Source organism: Leucoraja erinacea, chromosome 29 (genome assembly GCF_028641065.1).
Source record: "Leucoraja erinacea ecotype New England chromosome 29, Leri_hhj_1, whole genome shotgun sequence".
NCBI lineage: Eukaryota > Metazoa > Chordata > Chondrichthyes > Rajiformes > Rajidae > Leucoraja > Leucoraja erinaceus.
In genome coordinates this window covers 16,389,894-16,416,073 of record NC_073405.1, presented here as the reverse complement: position 1 = coordinate 16,416,073, position 26,180 = coordinate 16,389,894, and the positions used below count along the sequence as shown (strand labels likewise).

Genomic DNA, 26,180 nt, shown 5'->3' with positions numbered 1-26,180 from the left:
TTTCTTGTTCGACTTTGATAATCATCAATATTCAATCACTGTCACATTTACATAAGGAAGCAGTCTACATAGAATTGCAATTGCTCGTGCAATTCACAGGAAAGCAGGGAAAGATAGGAGCATGCTTGACAAATATTCAAATAAGTTAATAAAATAAGTTTGCATAGTTAAAATAAAACATATGTTTCTAAGATATTTTAGATTTTCGTACAAGCTGAAGACCAGCATTACGCATTGCAATACTGCTGTGTAAGATTCCAAGTGGTGATCTCCACTTGGTTTGTTTTGTAAGTTACTCAAAGTCAAGCCGTTGCCAACTGTAACCCTTTGATCCAAGCAATCCCAAGCACTTTTTTGAATCAAGCAGCATACGAGATGCCCATTCATCAATAATGCCGGCTCTAATTAGTCCCACTTTCCTACTCTTTCCCAATCTCATTATTCTTTTGTAAGTTACCATTAAATCTATTTGTACCAACCTCTGAGATGATGTATTCTAAATTACAGGAATTCACCACAGTAAAATACTTCTCGTCAATTGCCACTCATACTTTTTACCATTTAACCTCTAATCTCCAGGCTCCTGCCAGTGGAAACAGTGGAGAAGAAGTTCACAACAAACATTTGCATTATACTTGCAATATAATGACGGCTGTGTCGTACATCGCATCCAAAATTTAGTTTAATTTACATCTTAATTACAATATTTGCCCAATCAATATCCCTCATAATCCTGAAGACTATTAGAGGCTTCCTTATCCCTAAAGAGCCTAATCCCAGCTCCCCAGTCTCATCACATGGCTAAAGATGTCATCATGGTACCAAGTTGGCCAATTTCCTCTGAAATTTCCCCATGGATTATTTGAAGTATGTTAATCAGAACTGAACATAGTTGTGGCCCAACCAGTTGTTTTTAATAAATGATTAGCATGCTGCTGTACTCTGTTCCTCCACCATTAATTCAAGAGCTGTGTCCATTTGCCCCTCAGATATCACCTGGCTGCAATAAAGGGTCATGTGGATTGTCTGGAAGTTTTCTTGGCCCATGGAGTGGATGTCACTGCACTGGATGGCTCAGGTATACCTGTCATAGCCTTGCATTCTAAGGGAAGACCGTTTTCCAGCAGAATGGGGCTATAGGTCTCGGAGGGCATTGCACTAGTTTTAGTGGATGATCAGGAGATTCCTGGTGGAAATTCAGTTCACTAAGTCTTTGTGTTAACATAGAAAGAGCCATTATTAATTCTTCCTTAGTTCTGACTATTGCTTGGTGCTTTTGCACTTTACAGTATATGTGAACATCAGGTACCCACTGAAATCCTAAGCAGCAGTTTGGCTAAACAATAAGGAGTCCGTGTTTTCAATTGCAAAAACTGACGATTTGCTGAGGACGAAAGTCTGAGGAGATCCAAGCTTGCACCCAGCCTCAGAGCTTGGTTTTATGAGTCAGGAGCACTTTTGGTGTCGGCATTCTGAGCTAAGGATATAGTAATACAACCAAACCATATTCATGATCCATAGAGCATCGATGAGTCAATGACAATTTATTGAATTTTTTTTTTTAATTATGGGAAGTTTTTTTTTAATGAGAGAGTACTTGTACTGACAGGAAGGTCAGTAGCAAAAGAACCCAGATTTAAGATAAATACAAAGGCATCAAAGGAAATTATTTCGCCTCAGCAGGTTGTTATGGTCTTAAAGAATTGTGTTGAATAAACAGATTAATGACTGTGTTGAAATGGCACTCAGGAATTTATTGCATGTTTAGTAGTGTATGAAAATATCATACTGGATGAATGGAATCCCATATATTTCCGTTGTTATTGTTTTTTGGGAACAAGAATTATCTGACGTGTGTGTCTGATTGCAACCTAGGAATGAATGCTTTACATTTGGCAACAAAACACGGGCACCATCAGTGTGTGAAGAGACTTCTACAGGTATGGTTATCCTGTGATAATCTTTATGCTGTTCAGGAGCTCCCAGGTAAACACCACAACCAGCTTGCAAATCCCTGCTGGCAATACTTCACATGTTTCAGGTGGATCAAGAAGGATTGGAAATCAGCAGGGGGCATTAGGCTGAGCCCATTGTTAACACTTAAATTAATAAGAAAGACAATGTAGGTAATATTCATCGGGTCGAGGAGTATCAATGGAGAGAGAAACAAACTTAACATTTCAGGTTGATCATTTTTTTGTGTGAGTTGAGAATATTTAGTATAGTGGCTTGTTTTAAGGACAAAGAGGAGGAAGAAACGCGGAGAATAAAGGGATTTTCTCTGCAGCACAGCAATGGCAAAATGTCAGAAATGCTTAATTGGCTGGAAAACCATAAATCTAAATCTTTCTTTCTTTCTTTAGGAAAAATGCCCAGTAAATGCAGTTGACTGTATGGGCAGGATTGCACTACATTATGCAGGTCAGTGTTTCTCAAAGTTGCCATCTCTTCCTTCTGCCTGACGTGTGGTGTTGACAATGAACCTATGGAATGACAGCATGGTGCAGTGACCATGCGACAGGTTTGGGGACTCTTCAGAAAACACTCAACCTAACTAAAGGGCCTGTCCCATTTGGCCGACCTAATCCGCGTGTTCTGGCGAGTTTGCCCTCGACTCATACTCTCGGCATCTGCAACTCCTTCCTATACATAGTTCATGTTAATGTTAAGTTTAAGAAGGAACTGCAGATGCTGGAAAATCGAAGGTACACACAAAATGTTGTGTACCTTTAATGTTAAGTTTAACTTGTGCATTTGCATATTGCATAATTTTTCTCTTTTTTTGCAGCTCTAAGTGGAAATTTTTCCTGTGTTCAGACCCTGTGTGATTTCAAGGGCCCTATAAATGTTTATGATGATGTAAGTAATATTTCTATCCTACTCTTTGCAGGTTTATTGAAAGACACAATGTGAAGCTGAACTTAGTTTGGTTTGTTGCGCATTTTTAAATGGTTCCGGGAGGAATTAAATACTTGAATCTGTGTGCAAGAAATAGTGTAGAGAGGAATGTAATATGAACAATATAGAGGCTTCCACAGTAAATAGAAGAGCTGACCAGGTCTTGGCAATGAGGGGTCCTGATCAAAAAATGAAGCCCACTTCCCAGATAGTCCGCTGAATGCATTACAAGGGCGCCCAAACGCAGAGGACCTGGCAGGCTTTCATTTAGATTCTTCCAAGAATTGCGACTAATTGCTCCACTTTGACAACTCCTTTTCCAATCACATCCTTTGGGAGATTGTGGGGCTTTCAAAAAATTGTACTTCCCGACATAACAGGAAGGTAAAAATATAGAACATAGAACAATATAGCACAAGAATAATCCTTCGACCCATGATGTCTGTGCTGACTATGTTGCCAATTTAAACTGATCCCATCTGGGTGCACGTCTAAATGTCCATTATTGCCCATTAAGCATTGTAATGGGACAACCGAGATTGCACATCGTGCTCTAAACATGGCCTAACCAAAAGTTTATAAAGCAGCAACATAGCTTTTAACTTTTATATTCAATGCCCTGACCAACGAAGGCAATCATGCTGTATGCCTTCCTTACCATCCTACTTACTTGTGTTGCCATTTTTCAGGGAGCTATGGACTTGCATCCCAAGTTTCCTCTGTACGTTAATTCTCCTAAGAGTCCTGTCACCCTACTCACTTGTGTTGCCACTTTCAGGGAGCTGTGGATATGCAGGGAATGGAGGGATATGGATTTCAAGCAAGAGTCAAAAGAGTCAAGAGTGTTTTATTGTCATATGTCTTTCTTACTTGCTGCAGCACAACAGAATATGTAAACATTGTATATAATGGGGGAAAAAAGAAAAAAGCTAAATAAATAACAAATGTAGTGCAAATAACAAATAATAATAGTCTTTTGCAGTTCAGAGCTCAAAGCTTATTTGTTGTGTTTAATAGCCTGATGGCTGTGGGGAAGAAGCTGTTCCTGAACCTGGACGTTACAGTCTTCAGGCTCCTGTACCTTCTTCCTGATGGCAGTGGTGATATAAGTATGTGGCCAGGATGGTGCGGGACCTTGATGATTTTGGCTGCCTTTTTGAGGCAGCGACTAAGATAGATCCCTTTGCCGGTGGGGAGGTCAAAGCCAGGATGGACTGGGCAGTGGTCACAACTTTTTGTAGTCTTTTTCGCTTGTGGACGTTCAAGTTGCCGAACCAGGCAGAATGCTCTCTACCATGCACCTGTAGAAGTTTAGGAGAATTATTTTCGACATGCTGAATCTCTGTAATTTTCTCAGGAAGTAGAGTCGCTGATGTGCCTTCTTTTCAATTGCATCGGTGTGCTGGGTCCAGGAAAGATCTTCTGATATATTGAAGGAATTTGAAGTTATTGACCTTCTCCACCATCGTCCCATTGATATAAACAGGATTGTGGGTCCTCATCCTTCCCCTACTAAAGTCCACAACCAGTTCCTTGGTCTTACTGATGTCGAGAGCCAGGTTGTTGTGCTGGCACCATTTGGTCAGTCGGTCAATCTCACTTCTATACACTGACTCATCCCCACCTGTGATTCATCCAGCCATAGTGGTGTCATCAGCGAACTTGATGATGGAGTTCGCACTATGACTGGCTACGCAGTCATGGGTATAGAGTGAGCAGGGGGCTGAGCACACAGCCTTGAGGTGCTCCCGTACTAATTGTTACTGAGGATGAAGTGGTTCCTCCAATTCGAACAGACTGTGGTCTGTGGATGAGGAAGTCGAGAGTCCAATTGCAGAGGGATGCGCAGAGGCCCAGTTCCGTGAGCTTGGTAACCAGCTTGGAAGGGATGATGGTATTAAATGCCGAGCTGTAGTCTATAAACAACAGCCTGATGTAGGTGTTTTTATTGTCCAAGTGGTCCAGTGCGGAGTGGAGAGCCAGTAAAATTGCATCTACCATTGACCTGTTGTGGCGGTATGCGAACTGTAGTTGGTCAAGGTTCTTGTCGAGGTAGGAGTTGATGTGCACCATAACCAACCTCTCAAAGCACTTCATCACCACAGACGTTAGTGCCACTAACTAATTAGTTTAATTTGGCATTGTGTTTGGTAGAGACATTGTGTGCTGAAAGGCCCTTTTCTGTACTGTTCTATGTTCTATTTTCAATCACAGACACACTAAGGGCAATTTACAGTACCAACTAAATTACCATTCCACATATCTTTAGGATGTGGAGGAAATTGGAGCAGCCAGAAAGACCCACGCATTCTCAGGGAGAATGTGCAAACACCACATAGACAGCACTGGGGGTCAGGATGAAATCTAGGTGGTTGGAATTGTGAAGCAACAGCTCTACCAGCTGTGTCTTTGGAGTTAAAGTTGCGTGAGCAAGATCTCAGTCGCTGGCGTCTACCAGCTCAAGGGTATTACTGGCATTCAGATCTATCGCCTCTGAATGGGAGCCTATCGGGAACATGGGGAGAGTATTTGATGATAGGTGTTGTATACTTTCTCACCCCTTTTCCATCACTGCAGGATGGCTGCACTCCATTGGTGCTGGCTGCACAGATGAGCAACTACGAGATGTGCAGATGTCTGATAATGAGAGGTGGAGATGTCAACAGCAGGGACAAGCAGGGAAGGTGAGTTGTGTGTGTCACCTCAGAAACTGTATGCCAACAGGCAGGGGAGCAGAGTGTGGTAAGTAGAAAGGAAGTAAAACATTGCATCAATAACGCGTTATGTTCTCAGGACATGCGGTAACTCTCTGCAACTGGTACTATTATTGCAGTCACCAAAACCAACTTTTAAAATCTTGTTTTTTTCACATTATAAAATGGACTCAAGGGGCTTCATGGCAGTGTAGCTTAATTATTTTTCAAATCACAAGGGTGCAAAAAATGAGCTTTGAGGAGAAGTGTAGTGAAGAACCAAGGCAGCTGAAGGCATTGCTACTGATAGCGGATTGAAGAAAATGGTGGATCCATCCAAATTAGTCCTGCAGGAGTGATGATTTTGTCATAGGAAACAGTCTGAGGGAGCAATGAAGTTTTAAATACAAGTATGAACATTTAAAAATCAAGGTCTTGTGAGATAAATCTCACCTAATTTTTGTTTAGTTACTAAAAGAGCCATTCTGGTACTTTTATGGATAAATTGGATTGAAGCAGGCAGTGACAGTGACGAGTGGGGCTTCTCTTGAAACAGGACAAGAAAATGTGCATTTCAAACAAGTATGTTTTTTCTCATTCCACATTCTTCCCTCTCTTTAGTGTCTCATGGAGAGCTATGTCACTAGTACTGGCAGGCTCTGAACCTGCCTAAATTCAGAATCAAGATAGCAAATGTTGGTGACTATCGACAGTCTCAATTGAATCAAACTCTATTATTTCTTGAAGGAAATCTGCCCAGTTCGCATTGCTATCTGACTCATGAGTCTGTCCAAATATCGACAGCTCTGTAACTGAGGCATTGTTCCTGCAGTGAACTTCTGAAGTTGCCCCATCTATTGCAGTGCTTGTCTTTCATATTATTGTTCAATAGAATAAGACGGGTTTGTCCTAGAATAACTCGTTATAAACTCATATGAACTGCATTATGTTTCAGAAAATCCTTTCTTCATTCTTTATGATGGCAGGACTAAACCATCACATGATTTGGTGAAGCAACAGAAATGCAAGCATGAAAATGTATGACCATTAACATCTTGAACCTTGAGGAGAATATTCCTTCAAATACCATGCAGGATGATATTTAGGGTTTTCTCACTGCCAACAATGAGGCTCATTTTCTCTTGTCTTTTCTAAACGCAGAACAGCTTTGATGCTAGCCTGCGAAAACAACAGTGTGGAGACGGTCAATGTTCTTGTCAGGAGTGGAGCTAATGTCAGCCTAGTGGATGCGTTGGGTCATGATGCTGTACACTACAGTATGGTGACTGGAAATCCAGAAATCCTGCAACTCCTTCATGCTGCACTTCACAGGAACTACTGGAATAATGGTAGGCCGTGTTCTCTCAGGCACAGTACCCTTTCCTCTTCAAAAAGGTTCCCTTCATTTTCTCCTCCAATTGCTACAGAATAAGTTTCTTCCACCTCCATTCCTCATTCCAAATGGATATATTTAACAGTCAATGAGTTGATCCAATACACGAGTCTTATGGGGTATGGAGATAGGATGGGCAATTCCACATCTGCAGTAACTTTTAAAAGCTATTTTAAGCATAAATAGCATTTTTTTTGTGTTGTGTACACAATTCATTATTGACTACATTTGCATTAGAAAAACTGCATTCCGTTGCTGAGATATTGGCTTCCTTTTAACATGCTAAAGTTTTTTGTCTAACCATCCATTTTCTTCTAGGCTCAACCACAATGCCACCCAAACCCCACTCCCATTCCCACCAATTTCCATCCCCTTTTCAGTGTTGGATGCAATTCCATGGACTATTTTATTCCCACCATCTTCTTCATGCAGTCACCAAGGTGGCAACTGAGTCTTGCATAGTGATCCAGCAGTTGCATAGTGATCAATCAGGGTAGTCTTGTGGAGAGGTGAGGGGTGGTGGTGGAGGTGAGGAGGAAACAGTGGGGAGAGATGGTGAGGCATGATGTCAAGAGAAATTATTCAGATTAAATTTGTCCTTTCAAAGGGAGAGATGGTCACTACAAATGTTTTCCTTTGGTTCCTTATAGCTAAAGCTAAATTTCCTGCTTTGAAGCTAAATTTGAAACTGGTCAGAATTTGTGTAAAGACCTAATTCACAATCACAAAGATATACTGTAAATCACATTGAGCTTGAATAACAAATCTGATGGTCCCATTGTGATAGAAATGAAAATACTTATTGTGTTGCTCAAATAAAGACATCATCCATGCCAGGAATGATTAGTGATGTGTGATAATGGAGATCTTTAGGCACCAGGAGAGAGAGAGAACATTAGTCTAGGTCTGACCAGAGATTATAGAGAGGTAAGTCAATTGTAGAGTATAAAATGTACCATGGGAACATCAAAACATCTTCATTATATATTTTTGCTGCTATGTTGGAAAGAAGTTCTGTCCATATGTTACCCTGCCGTGATGGCATAAATAATTTGGAAATACAAATATAAGTGGGGCGTATGTGGATCCTACTATCCAAGGCACCAGCCGCAGAAAATGATTGCCACCATACGGTTCCTGTGTAATATTCATTATGAGATATTGCATAATTTTCCACCTTGCATGGATCTTATTTCTGTTTTTAATTTGTGTTTTAGCCGAACCGGAATTGAGGAGGAGGCAACATCAGGTAAAGGAACTCGGCTTCTGATTTTCATGAATCCCATGGCATGATCAGAACCACACTGGGTGTGCTCTCTTTACATTGCCCACCTCTGCCCAAAATGAAATCAAGGAAGTGCAGGTTTCAGTACCATAGAAAGCAGCTTTAATCTCAAAAACCCGAGTTACTGAATGATTGCTGCCTCTATGTACAACTAAGATTCAAATGTAGGGTTGGAATTTATTGTTCAACGTGGTCATAGAGTGCCATTCATCTCCTGCAATATTTTCTTGTGGCAAGGTGGGGAAGGTGGAAGTGACCAGACATGGGCTAAGCATTGGCTGGAGGGTAATCTTTCCTCTCCTCCATAACTATTTCCATACTGAAAGTGTCTAGGATTTTTCCCAGCACCTCATGCTTGTAAAGAGTCCCCTTTTTCTCCAGATTCCATTCCACCCTCGTATCAGCTGTATGTCTCTGAGCTTCAACCATTACTGTCTGTCTGCACATAAATGTCCTTTATCTTCACTCTTTATGCTTACTATCTTCCTCCAACCCTAAGATTTGGTTATATTACTTATCTGGTGGTTTCTTTCATCTGATTAATTCTCAAATTCTACAGGTTTTAGCAAAAGAGAAAACTACAAGTCCCCGAAAGAGGCAAGCCCCCTTGCCACCAAGCACCCCGTCTACTCAGGTAACTGGAATCCACTCTAGTAAGTAATCAACATCAACTGTAGCAAAGCAGCACTTGGTCTGTTGCAGGAAGCAGAGGGATTGGTAATTATGGTATGTACCAACCTAAAGGGTGACTTTATGTTCAATAGAAAAATGTACCTTCAGTACATCCAAAATTCATTATCAGTTAGATTGTATGGAAGGAGAGTAAGTTAACACGATAAATTCTCAAGGGCTCGATCTTAGCCAATAACGTTTAGCATTAGATGGGTGGAAAGCCCTCTGCATAAGCCATAAGTGACCAAATTGTTTCTCCAGGGGGGTTATTCTAATCTCCCAGTGATATCTCTGATGGAAATTTTAGACATGTGTGCTTAATGATTCTTGAGAATGAATCTCATGCAGTTGTTGTTCTTGGCTATTGGATCAAGAATCTGTGCAGAACAATAAGACCCAGATCTCAGACTCAATCCTTGTGTGTGGTGAATGGGCTGGTGGAGACCTGGACAAGTGTAATATTCCGTAGCATTGAGCTAACACTGAGTGAACTTATATTACCTTAGTCTAGCAGTGAAAAACATAGACAAGGTTCTGGTTCATTCTTCATCAGCATGCATATGTGAACCACACCCTTGTATACATTAACTGAGAACAATACCAGGTTTCACTGTGATTATGCCCATAGTAAAGAGTCTACTGGAAGTACTTGCTGTCATAATAATGTATAGAAATGACCAAGGAATTGATCATTCTGCAATATTTGTGAATGCCATCAAACAAGAAGTGGGGGTGGGAGGAACAATGGTGATTTCTCAATTTCTACTAGTTCTCAAAACTGTGTTGATTACTGGTACCATACATGTCTATTATAATAGTCAATTCTGCCCTGCTTGAATGTGAACAAAGGTAATTTAATCTCTTTCCAGGCCTCGGGCTTCCAGCACACAATCTAGAAGGAGATAGGTGCCCCGGAGGGCAGCATATGGTGGGATTGAGACTTCAACTGTATATGAAGGGTTTGATAGGGAAGGCCTTTCTTACCATCTGCCAAGCCAAGGCCTTGGTGCTTCTTCATAAGTTCCAATGAAGAAGTAATTCTGTGAAATAATATTGAAAGAAAAACCATCCAACACGATTCACCTGCTCCTTTTCCTGCAAGGTCTTCAGGATTGAACATTTTAGTTTAAGTTTCAAACTGAAATATTTCTTATTCTGCTGTTTACAGAGCCCTACGGAATCCTGTGAATTTCTCTCCACTGGTGAATCAACGAGCCCATCCTATTCTTCCACGGAAACACTCACACCAAAGGTGAGCTCATCATTTTTATTTTAGAGTGACGAAAAATTATAGTCGTTTGTCCAACAAAGTCAGTCAAAACTCCAGTCATTAATTATTCACTTCCATCCCAGATCAACCAAGTGAACCCACACTCTAAGAGTTAAGTAAACTGTTGCTCAGTGCAGGACTGAGTGAGTGTTGCATCTGGCAGTGTTTTCTTTCCTATCGGATGTTTACTTCAAGATTGTTTAAAATGCTGAAGTGAAGAGGAGGTAAAGCAGAGAACATATCGTGGCCAACATCTCGTCATTTGTATATTTGTTGTTGGTGGAAAATTCCTGTGTGCAACTGGCTGCCTTGCTTTCCTACATTGCAACAGTTAACAGAAACTACAATTTCTTTGGTGCTACAAAATCTGTCAATTACAAACTCTGGTGCTACATCAACACAAATTCTTTAAATATTTTAATATAAACTTTGTTAAAAAGGAAACACAGAATAAAAGTAAATGAGAATAAACAAAGAATCGGGAAGATGCAGAGACAACAAAGTGTTTGTAATTTTTCCCCCTTAAAATAGGTCTACAAACTGACTCTGACCGACTCTTCAGATTCTGTGGGTACACATGGTCATTAATGCATCTTGTAGAGGTGGCATCTCACAGGACTACCGTACATTCACAATATCCTGCACCAGGACAATGCACATTGGCCTGTTGTGTATGAGAGCCCAACAAACCTGTTTAGTGTGGCCATACTCAATAGCACAAATGGGCCAAACGCAGGCAAATGGGACTAATTTAGATGGGATGTACACGGTGTGAGCAAGTTGGGCCAAGGGGCCTGTTTGCATGCTGTAAGTCTCTATAACAAGGGAAGCAATTGCAGAGCAACAAAGTCCATTGCACATTAACCACCTTTAACTTGTTCTGTTGGTTTCACAGAATGACCAGAAGTTAAGTGAGGAGGTATTCCAGCTTCAAGAAGAGCGGCAGGACCTGCTACAAACAATTAGCAACCTGGAGCAGCTGGTGGACAAGTGCCAGCGGGAGGTAATTCCTTTTGTCTCTTACTGTGTGGACTGTGTACAACTTGCATTAGTTCAGCTACCTCTGGTCTATAGTAAAGAAATGCTGTCCTCTTTTGGAAAGTATCAACAAAATCCGACAAAAGCTTACTTAACTCTCTAAGAGTTTCTTGTTCAGTTTGCATAATAAAGATAATCTACATAATACCTTGTGGTCTAATTGCCAACCTGCCCCTCAATATTGCTAGAGATGCAAACATCTGTTACATTGACAACTGATTGATTCCTACTTCATTTTAACATTATCCTACTGAACTATTAGTGAGTCCAACTTGGAATCCAAATTATGTATTGCCAGAAAATTTTAAATCTGGACTGGAGAATCATTGTAATTTGTAGTATAGAAGAAGGCATTTGGAACATCATTCCAGCCTTTCAAAAATGTATCCAGTTAGACTCTTCCACCTACCATTTTATTTGTTTTCACATATATATTGCGTTCATTTTTGACAATTACAATTTGTTCCCATTTTACTAATCTTTCGGCTCTGCTTTGGAGATTCTAACTACTTGCAATTTAAAACAACATTGAGGAGCAATGAACTGAAAATGTCTCACATTATTTCATGGGTTTGCAGTAAGACAAAGGAAATGATACTGAGCCACATAAGGTGATGTGATCAAGTATTGGGTCAGAGAGGTGGGTTTCAAGGTATGCCCTAAAGGAGTGGAGAGATCTAATAGATCAAAATAGATCAATGATTTGGATAAGGGAACTAAATATAACATCTCTGAAGTTCCAAAGGTACAAAACTAGATGGGAATGTGACGTGAAGAAATTCAAAATGGTTCTTGTGATTCAGACAAATCAAGTGATGAGCAAATGTGTGACAGATGCAGTTTACCATGGATAAATGTGAAGTTAGTCACTTTGGTTGCAAGAAATAGCAAGACGTTATTAAACAGTGATAGATTGGTAAAGGGAAGATGCAACAATACCTGAGCGTCTTTGTTTCATCAAAACTCTACTGAGCTACTCAGATCATTGTCATCTCTCAGTCCAAACCACTTTACCTTCATTATTCACTTTTGCTGTCTCCAGCCAAGAATCCTGAAACTGCAGTTCAGAAGTGCAAGTTCAAGATCTACAGCTGAGCCATTTCTCACATATGTGCGAATTCACGTTTAAATGGAGGCCGGAGTTACTCTGATAAATAAACTGATAAAGTGCAAAAAAAAACAAAAACAAAAATGGAGGCTGGAGTTACTCATATGCATTTGAATTACTGAATGTGCTCTATAATGCTTCTGTTTGACTTCAAAACTTCATTTTTTAGAGTTAGCAGTTCTGACAGCCGTACATTTCCATTTTTCAAGGTCAGTTTATTGTCACATGAAATTTGAGTTACCATACAGCCTTACTAAGTGAAAAGCAACAAGATACACAACCCCATAAAAGGCAACATAAACATCCACCACAGTGGATTCCACATTTCTCACTGTGATGGCAGGCAATAAAGTTCACTGGTAATTGTGTGGTTTAACAATTGAACTGAGTGCTGGCATTCTTTGTGCTTTGATGCATGACTGATTCTACACAAAAGAGAAAATAATCATGAATCTTTTCTATTTCCAGAAGGTGCTGATTGCGAAAGACAGTGGAGTTCATCAACTTGAGAATCAGGTATGATCATCTATGTTTTAATGATTTTTAGCTGTTGGATATAACGAATCAACAGTATTACTTGCCATAGTCATTTTGTTGATACAAAATGTTTTAATTCCGATCAATTGGTAATTCAAATTTGCTTGCACAAATACATTTACCAATGGTGTTGTATGCCGATTACTGAGTCCAAATGAACAGAGAATACTATATTTCCAAATTATATCAGGAATGTGTGTGTACCTTTTAAGATTGTGATTGCAGTCTACATTGAATTTGTGACAAAACAAACAGCAGCGAACCTGCACACCATCGGAATCATGTATTTATGTATTTGATAAAACACATCAATCCTTCAATTACTAAACTATCTACTGAAAAGGGCTTTGTCTTATTAGTGATCCCATTAAATCCTAAATTGATCAATATTCTTAATCAATATTCTTAATCGATATCTTGATTTGTTGGATAGCCTTCGTTAATCGAATGCAAGGACTTGATCTCCAAATATCAGTGGGTCCCTTATTATTGCAAGAGATTTGGAGGATCTGATGGAAATTCAGGTTCAATATTTGAGTCATTGAAGTTAGTTGACATTCTGTGGTGATATTACAACTCTGAAGAAGCAAGCTTATATGATGTTTTCTATGTTAGGCACAATCTAATGTATTTGTCTCTCCATAATCAATGCTAATGTTAATAGGTACAGGAGCTCACAAACAAGCTATCTGAGAAAGAGCAACAACGTCAAGACGTTACCAAGCAGGTTGAAATTCTGCACGGCAAACTTTCTTTGCATGAGGTAAACGGTCCATTTAGAAAGATATTTTACATTAACATTGGAGTGTCTTGGAGTCATGGCACAGTAAGGAGGATACAATGAGTTTACAAAGGGATCCCCACATTCGCACTCAATGAGTCACAAAATGGACCTGTGTTTTGGCAACCTTGTATTTAAAGTCAAAATTATGATCTCTCAGCTTGAGTGGACAAAAATTAAGTTTGATAGAATATAATGTCAGGAAACATGATAGGAAGAATAGAAAATCAGACTATTGTTTAAATGGGCATTTGTCCCAGAAATACCTCCAGCTTCCTATCTGAGAGCTGTGTCCTCTACTGTTCACATGCTCCTGGAACTTTTGTGACTACCTCTTGGACTTTGAAATAGGCTTTTGAAAGAGCTATCCAAGTAATCTTGCTTTTTCCTAATACCTTTATTCACATTATTTTCCACAATGTCTCCTTGGAACTCTAAAATCTATGGAATACTTTTGAAGAGCAGCCACTGTTGTTAAGAACATATAGAAACATAGAAACATAGGAACAGAAATTAGGTGCAGGAGTAGGCCATTCGGCCCTTCGAGCCTGCACCGCCATTCAAAATGATCATGGCTGATCATCCAACTCAGTATCCCGTACCTGCCTTCTCTCCATACCCTCTGATCCCCTTGACCACAAGGGCCACATCTAACTCCCTCTTAAATATAGCCAATGAACTGGCCTCAACTACCCTCTGTGGCAGAGAGTTCCAGAGATTCACCACTCTCTGTGTGAAAAAGGTTCTCCTCATCTCGGTTCTAAAGGATTTCCCCCTTATCCTTAAGCTGTGACCCCTTGTCCTGGACTTCCCCAACATCGGGAACAATCTTCCTGCATCTAACCTGTCCAACCCCTTAAGAATTTTGTAAGTTTCTATAAGATCCCCTCTCAATCTCCTAAATTCTAGAGAGTATAAACCAAGTCTATCCAGTCTTTCTTCATAAGACAGTCCTGACATCCCAGGAATCAGTCTGGTGAACCTTCTCTGCACTCCCTCTATGGCAATAATGTCCTTCCTCAGATTTGGAGACCAAAACTGCACGCAATACTCCAGGTGTGGTCTCACCAAGACCCTGTACAACTGCAGTAGAACCTCCCTGCTCCTATACTCAAATCCTCTTGCTATGAAAGCCAACATACCATTCGCTTTCTTTACTGCCTGCTGCACCTGCATGCCTACCTTCAATGACTGGTGTACCATGACACCCAGGTCTCGCTGCATCTCCCCCTTTCCCAATCGGCCACCATTTAGATAATAATCTGCTTTCCCGTTTTTGCCACCAAAATGGATAACCTTACATTTATCCACATTATACTGCATCTGCCAAACATTTGCCCACTCACCCAGCCTATCCAAGTCACCTTGCAGTCTCCTAGCATCCTCCTCACACCTAACACTGCCCCCCAGCTTAGTGTCATCCGCAAACTTGGAGATATTGCCTTCAATTCCCTCATCCAGATCATTAATATATATTGTAAATAGCTGGGGTCCCAGTACTGAGCCTTGCGGTACCCCACTAGTCACTGCCTGCCATTGTGAAAAGGACCCGTTTACTCCTACTCTTTGCTTCCTGTTTGCCAGCCAGTTCTCTATCCACATCAATACTGAACCCCCAATGCCATTTGCTTTAAGTTTGTATACTAATCTCAATTAGTATTAGTCATATTAGTAATATACTAATACAGTATATTACAGCCCAGAAGATTTCCAGAAACAGAAGTGAGATAAATAACCAGTTGTGTAGGAAGGAACTGCAGATGCTGGTTTAAAACCAAAGATAGACACAAAAAGCTAGAGTAACTCAACGGGACAGGCAGCATCTCTGGAGAGAAGGAATAACCAGTTAGTCTGATCAGTTAATTTGGGCGAGGAGAGAATTAGTTGAGACGCTGAGATTAAAGTAGACGTCCCTTGTATATTTAAGCAGTTTCCTAATTTTTGCAGGGCAAACATCATGAGAATGACTTAACGGATGAGGATGAAATGCTCTCCAGTTTTACAGGTAAACCATCTTTTTGAATGCAATTAGTTTTTTGGATTTATTTTTACTCCAATAAAACACCTCTAGGAGTTTTGAAAATACACAAAATTGTTGACAGAGTTACCATATTATCCATTTGTTCCGAGCGGTCAATTTTATTTAACTATATAAATGAATATTTTAAATGTATTTATTTATCCACCATATTCTCACTCTTGAACAATCTAATTCCCATCATTTTCCTATGAACTAATCCCTGAGCAGCACAGCGACACAGCGGGTAGAACCGTGCTGCACAGTGCCAAAGACATGGGTTCAATCCTGATCTCGGGTGCTGTCGGGATAGATTGCCATCAGTATTCAGCTGCTTTCCGATGAATGACCATTCTTAGCATTCATTTTGTTGCAATTTTGCTGTAATACAACCCTTTAAACATTTCCATTCAATTGCTTACTGTTATTCCATTCTTTTAGGAACTGAGAATCTATTTTCAGAAAGTAGTCTTGACCATCCCAGTGAGGAATGGGTTGCAACTCTGCAGAGCCAAGTAGAGAGTCTCACAACAGAAAATCAGGAGCTGCAAATAAAACTCCAGGTAACGAGCATTTAGATGGTGATTCTTGCTATTGACCTCATAATGGGGGTGAGAGGATCAGAGGAAGAGTTAAGGAATGCCTTGTTATAATTATGGTAGCAACTACATTTCAAAAATATTGATGATTAGCAGAATCTTGGAATAATTTTTTAATGACTCACCATCCATAGTTCTTTTGGATGGCAAATTCAAAAACAAATCTTCATTCATAAATGCTATGTATTTATCCTGAGAACATCTTCTGTTACTGGCTTCCCCCACCAAGGGACCTATCCTCCTAGTATTAATGTTGTCAAACCCCATCAGAACCTTAAGGTTATTAATGAAATTACCTTTTATTTTTATGTTTTGGAGAGTTTATAAGAATGAGACAACTCCTACATTCCCAAAATCACATGTCCTACAAATCAGAAATAAATCCACTCTTCTTCTTTTCGAGTCCATCTTGTTACAAATGTTGACCTCGCTGTCATCGTCTGTCCTAAAAAGGACACAGGCTTCCGGCAACAATCAGTGGAAGCCATCACTTGTCGCATTAGATGATGATGGTAGCAGAATTAGCTCAGGATACTTCCAGTTTCCAGCCCCGCGACATGGATGCTTCTGCCATGGGGGGTCAATAAACCAAGTGACCCTATGCTTCTAAGGCAAGTGAATTCTTCCTTAAATGAGACCAAAAAATGTGTACAATTCTCCAGGGGTGCTTCCTTCAAAGACCAGCACAACTGCATCAAGAATTCCATATTCTCCCAAGCCCCTTGCCAATATCCCATTTGCCTTCCTAAATATGCTGTTCCTTCATGCTAATTTTCTTGGATCACTGCTTGGATCCACAACACATCAGAACTATTTTTTCCCTCATCTGAACCTCTCTCCTTTCCCACATCCCTTTCTTGAAACCAGTTAGAACCTATCAATAGCCCAAGTTATTCAATTTGCCAGCAAATTGTCCCAACCTCATCAGAACAACTCACTTCCCCGGTACTGATGCCAGTGTCCCATGAATCTAAACCTCCTTTTATCATATCACCCTTTTAGTGTTGTGTTGTGTTGTCTGCCCTCATGGCCGTTTGCATGTTGCTCAGTAAACAATCCTTGCTTATTACTTTTATGGTTCTGCTTGACTAGGTCCTTCATAGTTTCTCTGCATTACCTTCTTATTAATGCTCCAATGTTGCTGCTCTCAGCGGACCCTGCCAACTCGCCTTCCCAATTCTTGTTCCCCCAGCCCTGAGGAAATGTCCTTAACCCCAGCATTGGGTGGACAGCACAGCCCTCAGGTCTCACACTGTCAGCACAGAGAATCATGTCCCTCTCCTTCACTGCACTCACATACCACTGCCATGTTCCTTTTCACTTCCCTATCCCGAATGGTCTTGCATACCAACATCCCATCTTTTTTTATATCTATACTGGCAACAAATACTTTGTACCTATTGGACTTGGTCAAAGACTGAGGCTCATATGTCACCACATCCTGGATTTCAAACTCACCTGATTCATAGTTGCATACTTTTTCCTGCCCAATACTCAAACCCAGGTTATTATTATCACCTAAAGTTGTGATTGCCTCTGGATCCACTAATCCAAATAACACTTGTAAAATCTGCTGTCCAGACCTCAGGAGAGTACATCGAGTTTTGATGAAGTTCTTCCTGACCTCCAGCAAATTCCACATATTGTATCCAACAAATCACTTTCCCAGACATTCCAATTGACCTTGATTTATGCACTCAAATGTATTTGATAACATTTAAACTAGTTTATTTATGAAGGTCAAGTACTCTTAGTTTGTCTGCATTTCAATATTTTATTACCTTTTCCTAATTTACACCGGTTTAATCAAGTACTTTCTGCTTGAAGTGAATACGAAACAGAGGGAGATGTCCCTTTCCTGCCTGTACTTATTTCCTCAGCTCACTACATTTACACGCCATTCACACTGTACTTTGTACAATGGCTGGTGGCTTACAGGTTTGGATCATTAGTAAGTAAATGATTGAGGAAATTATACTTATTATCAGGTTTATAATTCTAATATTTGCCTGTAGGTTGGGGGTAGATTGTAAAGAATGCAGTGTGGGGTCTGCTCATCATATTTGTCCGGGTCAACAGTGTTTAATTTGCCTATGTACAGGGAACAGAATAATGAAATTCTTACTTGGTACACCTTCACAGACATATTAACACCACAATTCAACAAATAAATATACAATAATCAATAATACTATAAATGATCAGCAAATACCAAGTAAATAGACCATAATAATGCAAACTGAAGTACGTCATGCAATCTAAACAGAGTCCATTCTAGGTCGAGTTAGGGTTGTGGTTAGGATTGTGCAGTGTAGTTCAATAGCTTGAAAAATTCTGAAGCTTCACCTATCCATTTTGTGCAGAGATGCTGCTCATGACTCACTGAGTTACTCCAGCATTTCATGTCTATCTTCTCGATAGCTTAATGGTTGATGAGATAGAAGAGATTATGGCTGTTAGGGATGTGGGATGTTGAGGGAAGGCACTATGTTTAACTTGGGGTGATGGGACGTGGTATGTTAGTGAGCTAGATATTGGGTGGTATGTTAGTGAGCCAGATTCAAGAGAACTGGAACTAAGGGAGAACAAGGAACATTATGACAGTGTGGGGATTTAAATTAAATTCAAAGTGTGTTGCTGTGATAATAGGCAGTGAAACAGTGAGTACTTTCTGAAGGCTGTAGAATTGAATGGCTGGTTTTGCCAGAGACTTGCACGCCCATTAATGAAGAATGTTAATCTAATCTACTCCTAAGAACCAAACTAGCTGTCTGGGTGAGAATGTGATCCCCATTCTGCATCAACACAATTCCTTTATGAAGTTCCCATTGATAATTGTATCCCGTTGCAGTTGTATCTACCATCAGGAAAAAGGTCATAGAATTCTAAACCCTGGGATCACCAAGTTCAAGGATATCTTCTTCCCCACAACCATCTGACGTGACACTATACTAACCTATGAACTATGCATTGTCTTTGGTTGCACTAAGGATGTGGGATTTTTTTTTACACCAGCATTGGAGTTATTAACAAAGAGTTGTGAATCTGTGGAATTCTCTGCCTGAGACCGGTTCTCTGGACACTTTCAAGGGAGAGCTAGATGGGACGCTTAAAGATAGCAGAGTCAGGGGATATGGGGAGAAGGCAGGAATGGGGTACTGATTGGGGATGATCAGCCATGATCACATTGAATGGCTCAAATGGCCTACTCCTGCACCTATTGTCTATTGTCTTAATTTATTCAATTTTCTTTATTATGTATTATCCATGTGTACTGTATTACAGACCTGTTAAGTAAGAATTTCATTGTCCCATTGTCAGTATATGACAAGTTAAATACTCTTGATTTGTCTCTTGAACTGCTTTGGATAGGCACATCAGTGGTAATGTTTCCAATGTGTAAAAGGGATTAAATAAAATCATTCATCTACCTAACTTGTTCCAGCCAGTATTCAGCACATTCGATTTTGCAACTTTTCTTTCAGGAGTTGGAACATTTGGAGAAAGGAGCAAATGAGAGGGATTCTTCAGAAAGCCTTGATTTTATTCCAGTACTTCTCTATGATTCATTACGAGCAGACTTTGAGAAGTTGAAGGAACGGTACGAAGGGCCGCAGGTTAAAATTTTAGAGAGAGTTAATTCAGCAACCTCTGGAAGGTTAGTCCCAGTGGAAGCATATGAGCAATTAAAAATGGAACATGAGGAAGAAGTTCAGAGACTGCAAGACATTCTTGAAGAGTTCAAGGCCAAAATAGATGCAAAGGCAGAGGGTTCATCCAAATCTCTGACCTCAGAATTGAAAGACATGGCAGAAATTGGAAGCCACGATATTCAAGATCTCAAAAGAAAATTGAAAGAAACTCAAGATAAATACGAGATAGCAATGACAGAGATTCATCAGCTCGAAGAGCGGATGCAACTAGGAATCCTTTCAATGGTACGAAATGAAGGTGCAATGAACACAGACGGTGCAAAATCTATCCATGGGCATGAACTAGAGAATGTTAAAATAAAGCTTCTACAAGCACTTGAAGCAAAAGGACAGGAGGAAAAGAAAGTAAAAGTATTGGAGGAAAAATTGTGCGAAATGGGGACGACTCTGTCTGACAGTGTTCCTTTGAAAGAATATGATGAAATGAAGATTTCACTCAGTATCTCACTTGAAGAAATTTCTAAAGAGAATTCCTCGCTGACAGAAAAATATAACAAAGCAGAAGATGAACTCGAGGAGCTGCGGAGAAGCCATTTTGGGAAGACCACTGAAGATGACACAAAATCATCCAGAGACGTTGAAGAGCAGCTCGAAGGCCTGAAGAAAGCCCAGGTAGAATTGCAAGAAAAGTGCAGAGACCTTCAAGCAGAATACAAAAATAAAGTTGAAGAACTCGGGTTAGTTCACTCCACACATGTTCCAAAAGAAGAGTACGATGAAGTGAAGGAGACGTTAAGTAGATCACTCGGAGAAGCCCAGAAACGGTTCTCCGATTTAGAAGCGAAACGCAGTGATGTCCAGCAAGAAATCGCAAGGTTGCAAAATGAGCTAGATCACCAAAGGAAGAATTCAGTGTCAAAGAGTGAACACGAGAAGACAAAGGAATCACTTGAGAAATCCCTCCATAGTGCAAATAAGCTGAAAGAGCAACTGGCATTAAAGGATAAAGAGATGTCCCAACAGCAGGAGGAACTGCAGCTAATTAAAGGACAAACCATTCAAAAAGAAGAGCATGAGAAGGTCATGTGCTCCCTGAAGGCCGAGGTAAATTCTTTGGTAATTAAATTAAATGATCTGACCAAGAAGCATGAGAAGACCTGCACGGAGGTGTTCCAGGTGCAGAGACAAGCACTCTTCATGAAGAGTGAGAAACACGCGGCGGAGGAGCAGGTAGCTGCAGTGAATAAACAACTCCATGACTTAAAATCTGAGTCAACGAAGATCATCAAATTGCATAAACTCATCGAGGACTCTGCTGCCATTGTTAAAGAAAAGGATAAGAAGGTATTGAAAAATTTTGCAGGTCTCTCGGTTTTAGCTGTTGTGGATTTTGTTTTCATGTCTCAGTCTGCATTGCCATGTTTCTGTAATGCCATCATTTAAAAGTAAGAAGTTTGAAATGGTTATCACATTTTAAACAATATTGTGGAATAGCTTCTTCCACACATAGGACAGTAGAACTTTACTGCACAGGAGGAGCCGCTTGTGCCCATTCATCTAAGAGTTCTTTAACCGTGTCCAAGTCTCAGCTAACAGTCTTTTCCTTGTAAGGTTGTAGCACTTTCAATGTTCATCAAATTGCCTTGTAGTATTATGAGAGATTTGCATCTACACCTCTATTTACATAGTGAGTTCCAGCAACCCCACTGTTGGGTGAATTATATAAATTACTAGACCAAGTGCAGACCTCTGTTCCCCCAACATGCGGTGTGGGGGGGGGGGGGGGGGGGGGGGGGGGAGGCGGCATGCAGCGTCACACACTAACTACCCCCCCCCCCCCCCCGCACTCACGCTAATGGAGGGGAGGAGGGGGAGAGAGAGAGAGAGGGGGGGGGGGGGGGGGGGGGAGAGAGGGGGGCTGAGATGGGGGTGGGAGATGAGGGGTGGGGAGAGATGAGGGGTGGGGAGAGGTGGGGAGCAGGGGGGAGGGAGGGTGGAGGGAAGGGGGTAGGGGTGTGTGGAGGAGGGGGGGGGGGGTTAGGGGAGGGACAGTGGGGGAGGGGATGGAGGGGGAGGAGGGGTAGAAAGGGGGGGGGAGAGAGAGAGGAGGGGGGGGAGGGGGGGGAGAGAGGAGGGGGGGGAGGAGGAGAGGGGGGGGGGGGGAGGAGGGGGGGGGAGGGGAGGGGGGGAGGGGGGAGGAGAGAGGAGGAGAGGGGAGAAGAGGGGGGAGAGGGGGGGGGGAGAGGAGAGGAGGGAGAGAGGTGAGGGGGGTAGAGGAGAGGGGGGGGTAGAGGAGGAGAGGGGGGGCGGTGGGGGGGGGAGAGGGGGGGGGTGGGTGGGGGGGGGGGGGGGGGGGGGGGGGGGGAGAGGGGGGGGGGGGGGGGAGAGTGTCTTTTTACTTCAACCCAAACCCAAACAACCATTTGCAGGCAGTGTTTTTTTTACCTTTAACCATATTTTCATTTTCAAACCAAATTAAGGGTACTCACAGTGCTGTAGACATTTGCCAGTGTCATTCAGAGCTCTGACTGAGGCACACCACTTGCAGAGACTGATTGAGGCACACCACTTCCTGGTTTTATAGTCCCTCCCCCTCCCTCCAGCAGGGGCAGCAGAGAGAATGGGGAATTTCGTAAAAACATTAATATCTCTGTCAATTTTCATCGACGGGAAAAATCCTCGGCACACATGCGGCGGAGGGGGGCTCTGATCGTTAAATCTCTCTTCTTCCAACAAAGAAAGCAACTCCCAGCTTAGCCAACATCTCTCAATAGCTAAACCTTCCCAGTGTTGGGAACATCCTGGTGAATCAATTCTGCACATTGTCTGGTTCAAAGATTTCAATTTATTAACATGTCAAAGTCAGATTTGAACTCTTACTGCCTGACCAGCTATTCAGGTTTACAGATTCTAGTACACTACCTGACCTGGAGTCACATAAAAGCAACACTGGGTAAGCGTGGTTAATTTCCATCGCTGAAGGACATTGGTGAACTAGTCTGAAGAAGGGTCTCGACCCGAAACGTCACCTATTCTTTCTTTCCATAGACGCTGAGTTTCTCCAGCATTTTTGCCTACCTTCACTAAGATGTGCTTTTACAACAATCTGGTAGTTACCATCATTATTGGGTTGGTTATCTAGTCCAAACTTAATTAATAATTCATATTTAAATTCCGCAGTGGTAGTATTTAAATTCCTGCACATTAATCATTGAATCATTAATGTTCCGTGTTACCACTGGCAACCAACTACTGTGGTTTTAAAATTGCATTTGTTAATCTGATGATGTGCTACATTTTGCAGGCAGGCACATGGGATTGTTATGTGATCATCCCCTGATTTAGTCCAGGTCATTTCCTATATTTATGTAATTTTTAATCCTCAGTAAATTTTCCATTACTTAATTTATGAATGTTCTTTGATATAAGCAAAGTCAGTTTATGATTTTTTTTCCATAATATTATTCTCTTTGTCTTCAATATATACATCTATGTTTTTGCTATAATGAATAGTGTGCTATCGCTATTAATAGGAACAGCCATTACCAAAATCATTTGCCTCATTTTTTTAACCCCATTCCCATTAGGCCGGTGTGAATCTAAAATTGGGTGAGAGAGAGAGAGAGAGAGATGAATTAATCAGAATGATCCCAGTAGGAATGCAGTCTTCCAGGCTAGAATCATGTTATGGTTGTCTGTTATATTTGTTTTTGTAGATAATAGAACTTTCGAAAGAGGTGTCCAAATTGAAGGAGGCTTTGAACAGCCTGTCGGAACGGGCCAGCGCTGCTGTGCTACCTCCCAAACCAGTCTCCACATACAACCAACAGCATGCTGAATCCTTGCAGAGGCAGATCAAACTGCTGCAGCAGCAGCTGGCAGTAAGTGATTCATTCCGCCACTCTGGGGGATGGAAGAAAGTAACAATGGTGCAGGGACATAGGAGGTCTAACATTGGTGGTCATGCATAGAATTAAAGAGAAATGGAAGTGACCATTCAATTCCACGATGGCTAATCTGCATGTGAAGTTTGTTCACTCGTGTTCCAGGTCCCTTGATTCCCTCGACTAACAAAGTCAAACATTCTCAGAATTGGTAGTTACATTTGACCAAGTACTTTTGCCTATTCGGAGAAATAATTCAGAATTTTCCCCACCTGCTCTGAAAGGAGTTGCTTCCTAATTTCACTGGTAAAGGGCAGGCCCCTGGTTATTCATAACAACCAATCTTTGCTAATGTATCTCCAACATCCAAGTAGGAACATTTAAATTTTTTATTTTTATTTTAATCAAAAATATTTATTCAAATATTAAAATAGTATTTACAATACAATAAAACAAAATACAACCATAATACAAGACGAACAAATATGCTAAGCAACTGCTAAACAACTATGTTACAATCCTTGTCCAGGATACATTCAACCCCCCTCGGTGCCCAGCGGTCGCGGAACTCCCTCAGGGTGCCAAGTAGGATCATTGGCGGGTTGGTTAGTAAGTTTGCACACAACACAGAGATTGCAGTGGAAGGCTGTCAAAGTATACAGAAAGGGATCAGTCATCAACGGGGATACACACAAAATGCTGCAGTAACTCAGCGGGTCAGGTAACATCTCTGGAGAAGGGTCTTGACCCGAAACGTCACCGATTCCTTTTTTCCAAAGATGCTGCCGATCCTGCTGAGTTACTCCAGCACGTTGTGTCCACCTTTGGTGTAAACCAGCATCTGCAGTTCCTTCCTACACGGTAATAAACGGGGTACCCTACGATTACCCTATCAAATATTGATTAAACTCGAGAGAGTAAGAGAGAGAGACAGATAGAGAGAGAGAGTCCTCCAACGCTGCCGGGGAGGCTCTGCGGAATTCCAGAGGGTGGGTTTGTGAAGTGAGATAGAAATAAGATCGAATTAATGTTCATAAAATAGTGCCGCCTGTAAAGGCGAGGTGGTGGGGCGAGAGATGGGGAGAGAGGAACTCGCTATCGCGGCTTCACCCGTCTCCGCAAGAACTCTAGCATGAAGCGCTAGGACAATCCCTCCACCCGCACCCCCCCCCCCCCCCCCCCCCCCCCCCCTCCCATCGCCCAGCCCCGGACTGGAGGGAGGGACTGGGGGACATTGCCCTCCTCCGCAACCAACATGCAAACCCCGGCACTCCCTGGGGAATGTTAAACTAAACTCATCTGTGAGAAAAACACTAAGAGCTGGAGGGTCTCAGCGGGTTAGGCAGCATCTGTGGAGGGAATGCACAGGTGGTGTTTTGGGTTGGGGCCCTTCTTCAGACTGAGCAAGATCCCATCTGAAGACAGGCGCATACCCGAACATTATCCGTTCCTTCCGCAGATGTTGCCTGACCTGTTGAGTTTCTCCAGCACTTTGTGTTTTGCTCAAGATTCCACCATCGAGACCTGCAGTCGCTTGTGCCTTCATATCTGTGAGGATCTGACTCTGTCTGTCTAACTGAAAACCCTCTCTTGTCTCCATGCACGTCGTTCACCTTCTCTCACCGTCTCTCCGCTGGTCCAGCCTCTCCTCCTGACTCCCACTCGCATCTGCCCCCTCTCTCGCTGTTACATCCCGCTCTCCCGCTACCTGGCACCCCCCTTGCTTTATTTCCCCCAAATGACCTTTGACAAACCCCATGATTCCTTGCATTTATCGGAATACTGAACTGGCTTATTGTTCTATGGAACTGAGGAAAAATTTCAGTAATGGGAGGCTTTAGGCGACCTAATACTCCTAAATTTCTTACACTCTTCATATCTCAAATTATCCCTGAACTCTATTGTAAAAGATTATTTTCTGGCATGAATATGAATTAATTGTATTTGAACTAATCAATAACAGCTGCTTCCACTGCCTCCTGGGGGTAGAATGATCACCTTTTCAAGACGTGCGGAACTCTTTTGTCTCCCAGCCAGCTTTTAAGGACGAGCAATAAATTTTAGTCACATACGGATCTTCTCAACCAATTAGTTGTAAAATATAATTGTCTGGGCCAATAAAACTCTTTCTCTTGACAGCAGGTGGAGGGTGACCATAGAGCTATTGTAACCATTTACAGATCACATCTCCTTTATGCTGTTCAGGTAAGGAGCTCAGTTTGACCTGGAGTTACATGATACATTGATTGAGAATCAGAATTACATTTGTTAGAATGGTTCTTTTGTAACATAACTCTTTCAGGGATTTAGTCTCCACTGGAAGCAGATAGCCTCCAATGCTAATTATTACTG

General features: G+C 41.5%; 2 protein-coding genes across 5 annotated transcripts in view; one reads left to right on the top strand and one right to left on the bottom strand.

Annotated features, from left to right (window-relative positions):
- Nucleotides 1-26,180, bottom strand: part of LOC129711242 (elongation factor 2) — a 523,480-nt gene that overhangs the window by 475,826 nt on the left and 21,474 nt on the right. The window lies entirely within an intron of this gene.
- LOC129711241 (ankycorbin-like) overlaps nt 1-26,180 on the top strand; it is a 43,247-nt gene that overhangs the window by 14,646 nt on the left and 2,421 nt on the right. For 2 of the 3 annotated variants that reach the window (XM_055658755.1, XM_055658758.1), the window contains 17 exons: nt 990-1,078; nt 1,876-1,940; nt 2,364-2,421; nt 2,789-2,859; nt 5,476-5,582; nt 6,753-6,940; nt 8,202-8,233; nt 8,829-8,903; nt 10,110-10,193; nt 11,107-11,214; nt 12,826-12,873; nt 13,559-13,657; nt 15,623-15,680; nt 16,134-16,255; nt 19,777-21,288; nt 23,661-23,825; nt 25,968-26,033. In XM_055658755.1, the coding sequence (XP_055514730.1) occupies nt 990-1,078; nt 1,876-1,940; nt 2,364-2,421; nt 2,789-2,859; nt 5,476-5,582; nt 6,753-6,940; nt 8,202-8,233; nt 8,829-8,903; nt 10,110-10,193; nt 11,107-11,214; nt 12,826-12,873; nt 13,559-13,657; nt 15,623-15,680; nt 16,134-16,255; nt 19,777-21,288; nt 23,661-23,825; nt 25,968-26,033 (2,947 nt within the window). The remainder of the gene's footprint in view (nt 1-989; nt 1,079-1,875; nt 1,941-2,363; nt 2,422-2,788; nt 2,860-5,475; nt 5,583-6,752; nt 6,941-8,201; nt 8,234-8,828; nt 8,904-10,109; nt 10,194-11,106; nt 11,215-12,825; nt 12,874-13,558; nt 13,658-15,622; nt 15,681-16,133; nt 16,256-19,776; nt 21,289-23,660; nt 23,826-25,967; nt 26,034-26,180) is intronic. The other variant, XM_055658757.1, reaches the window with a different exon arrangement.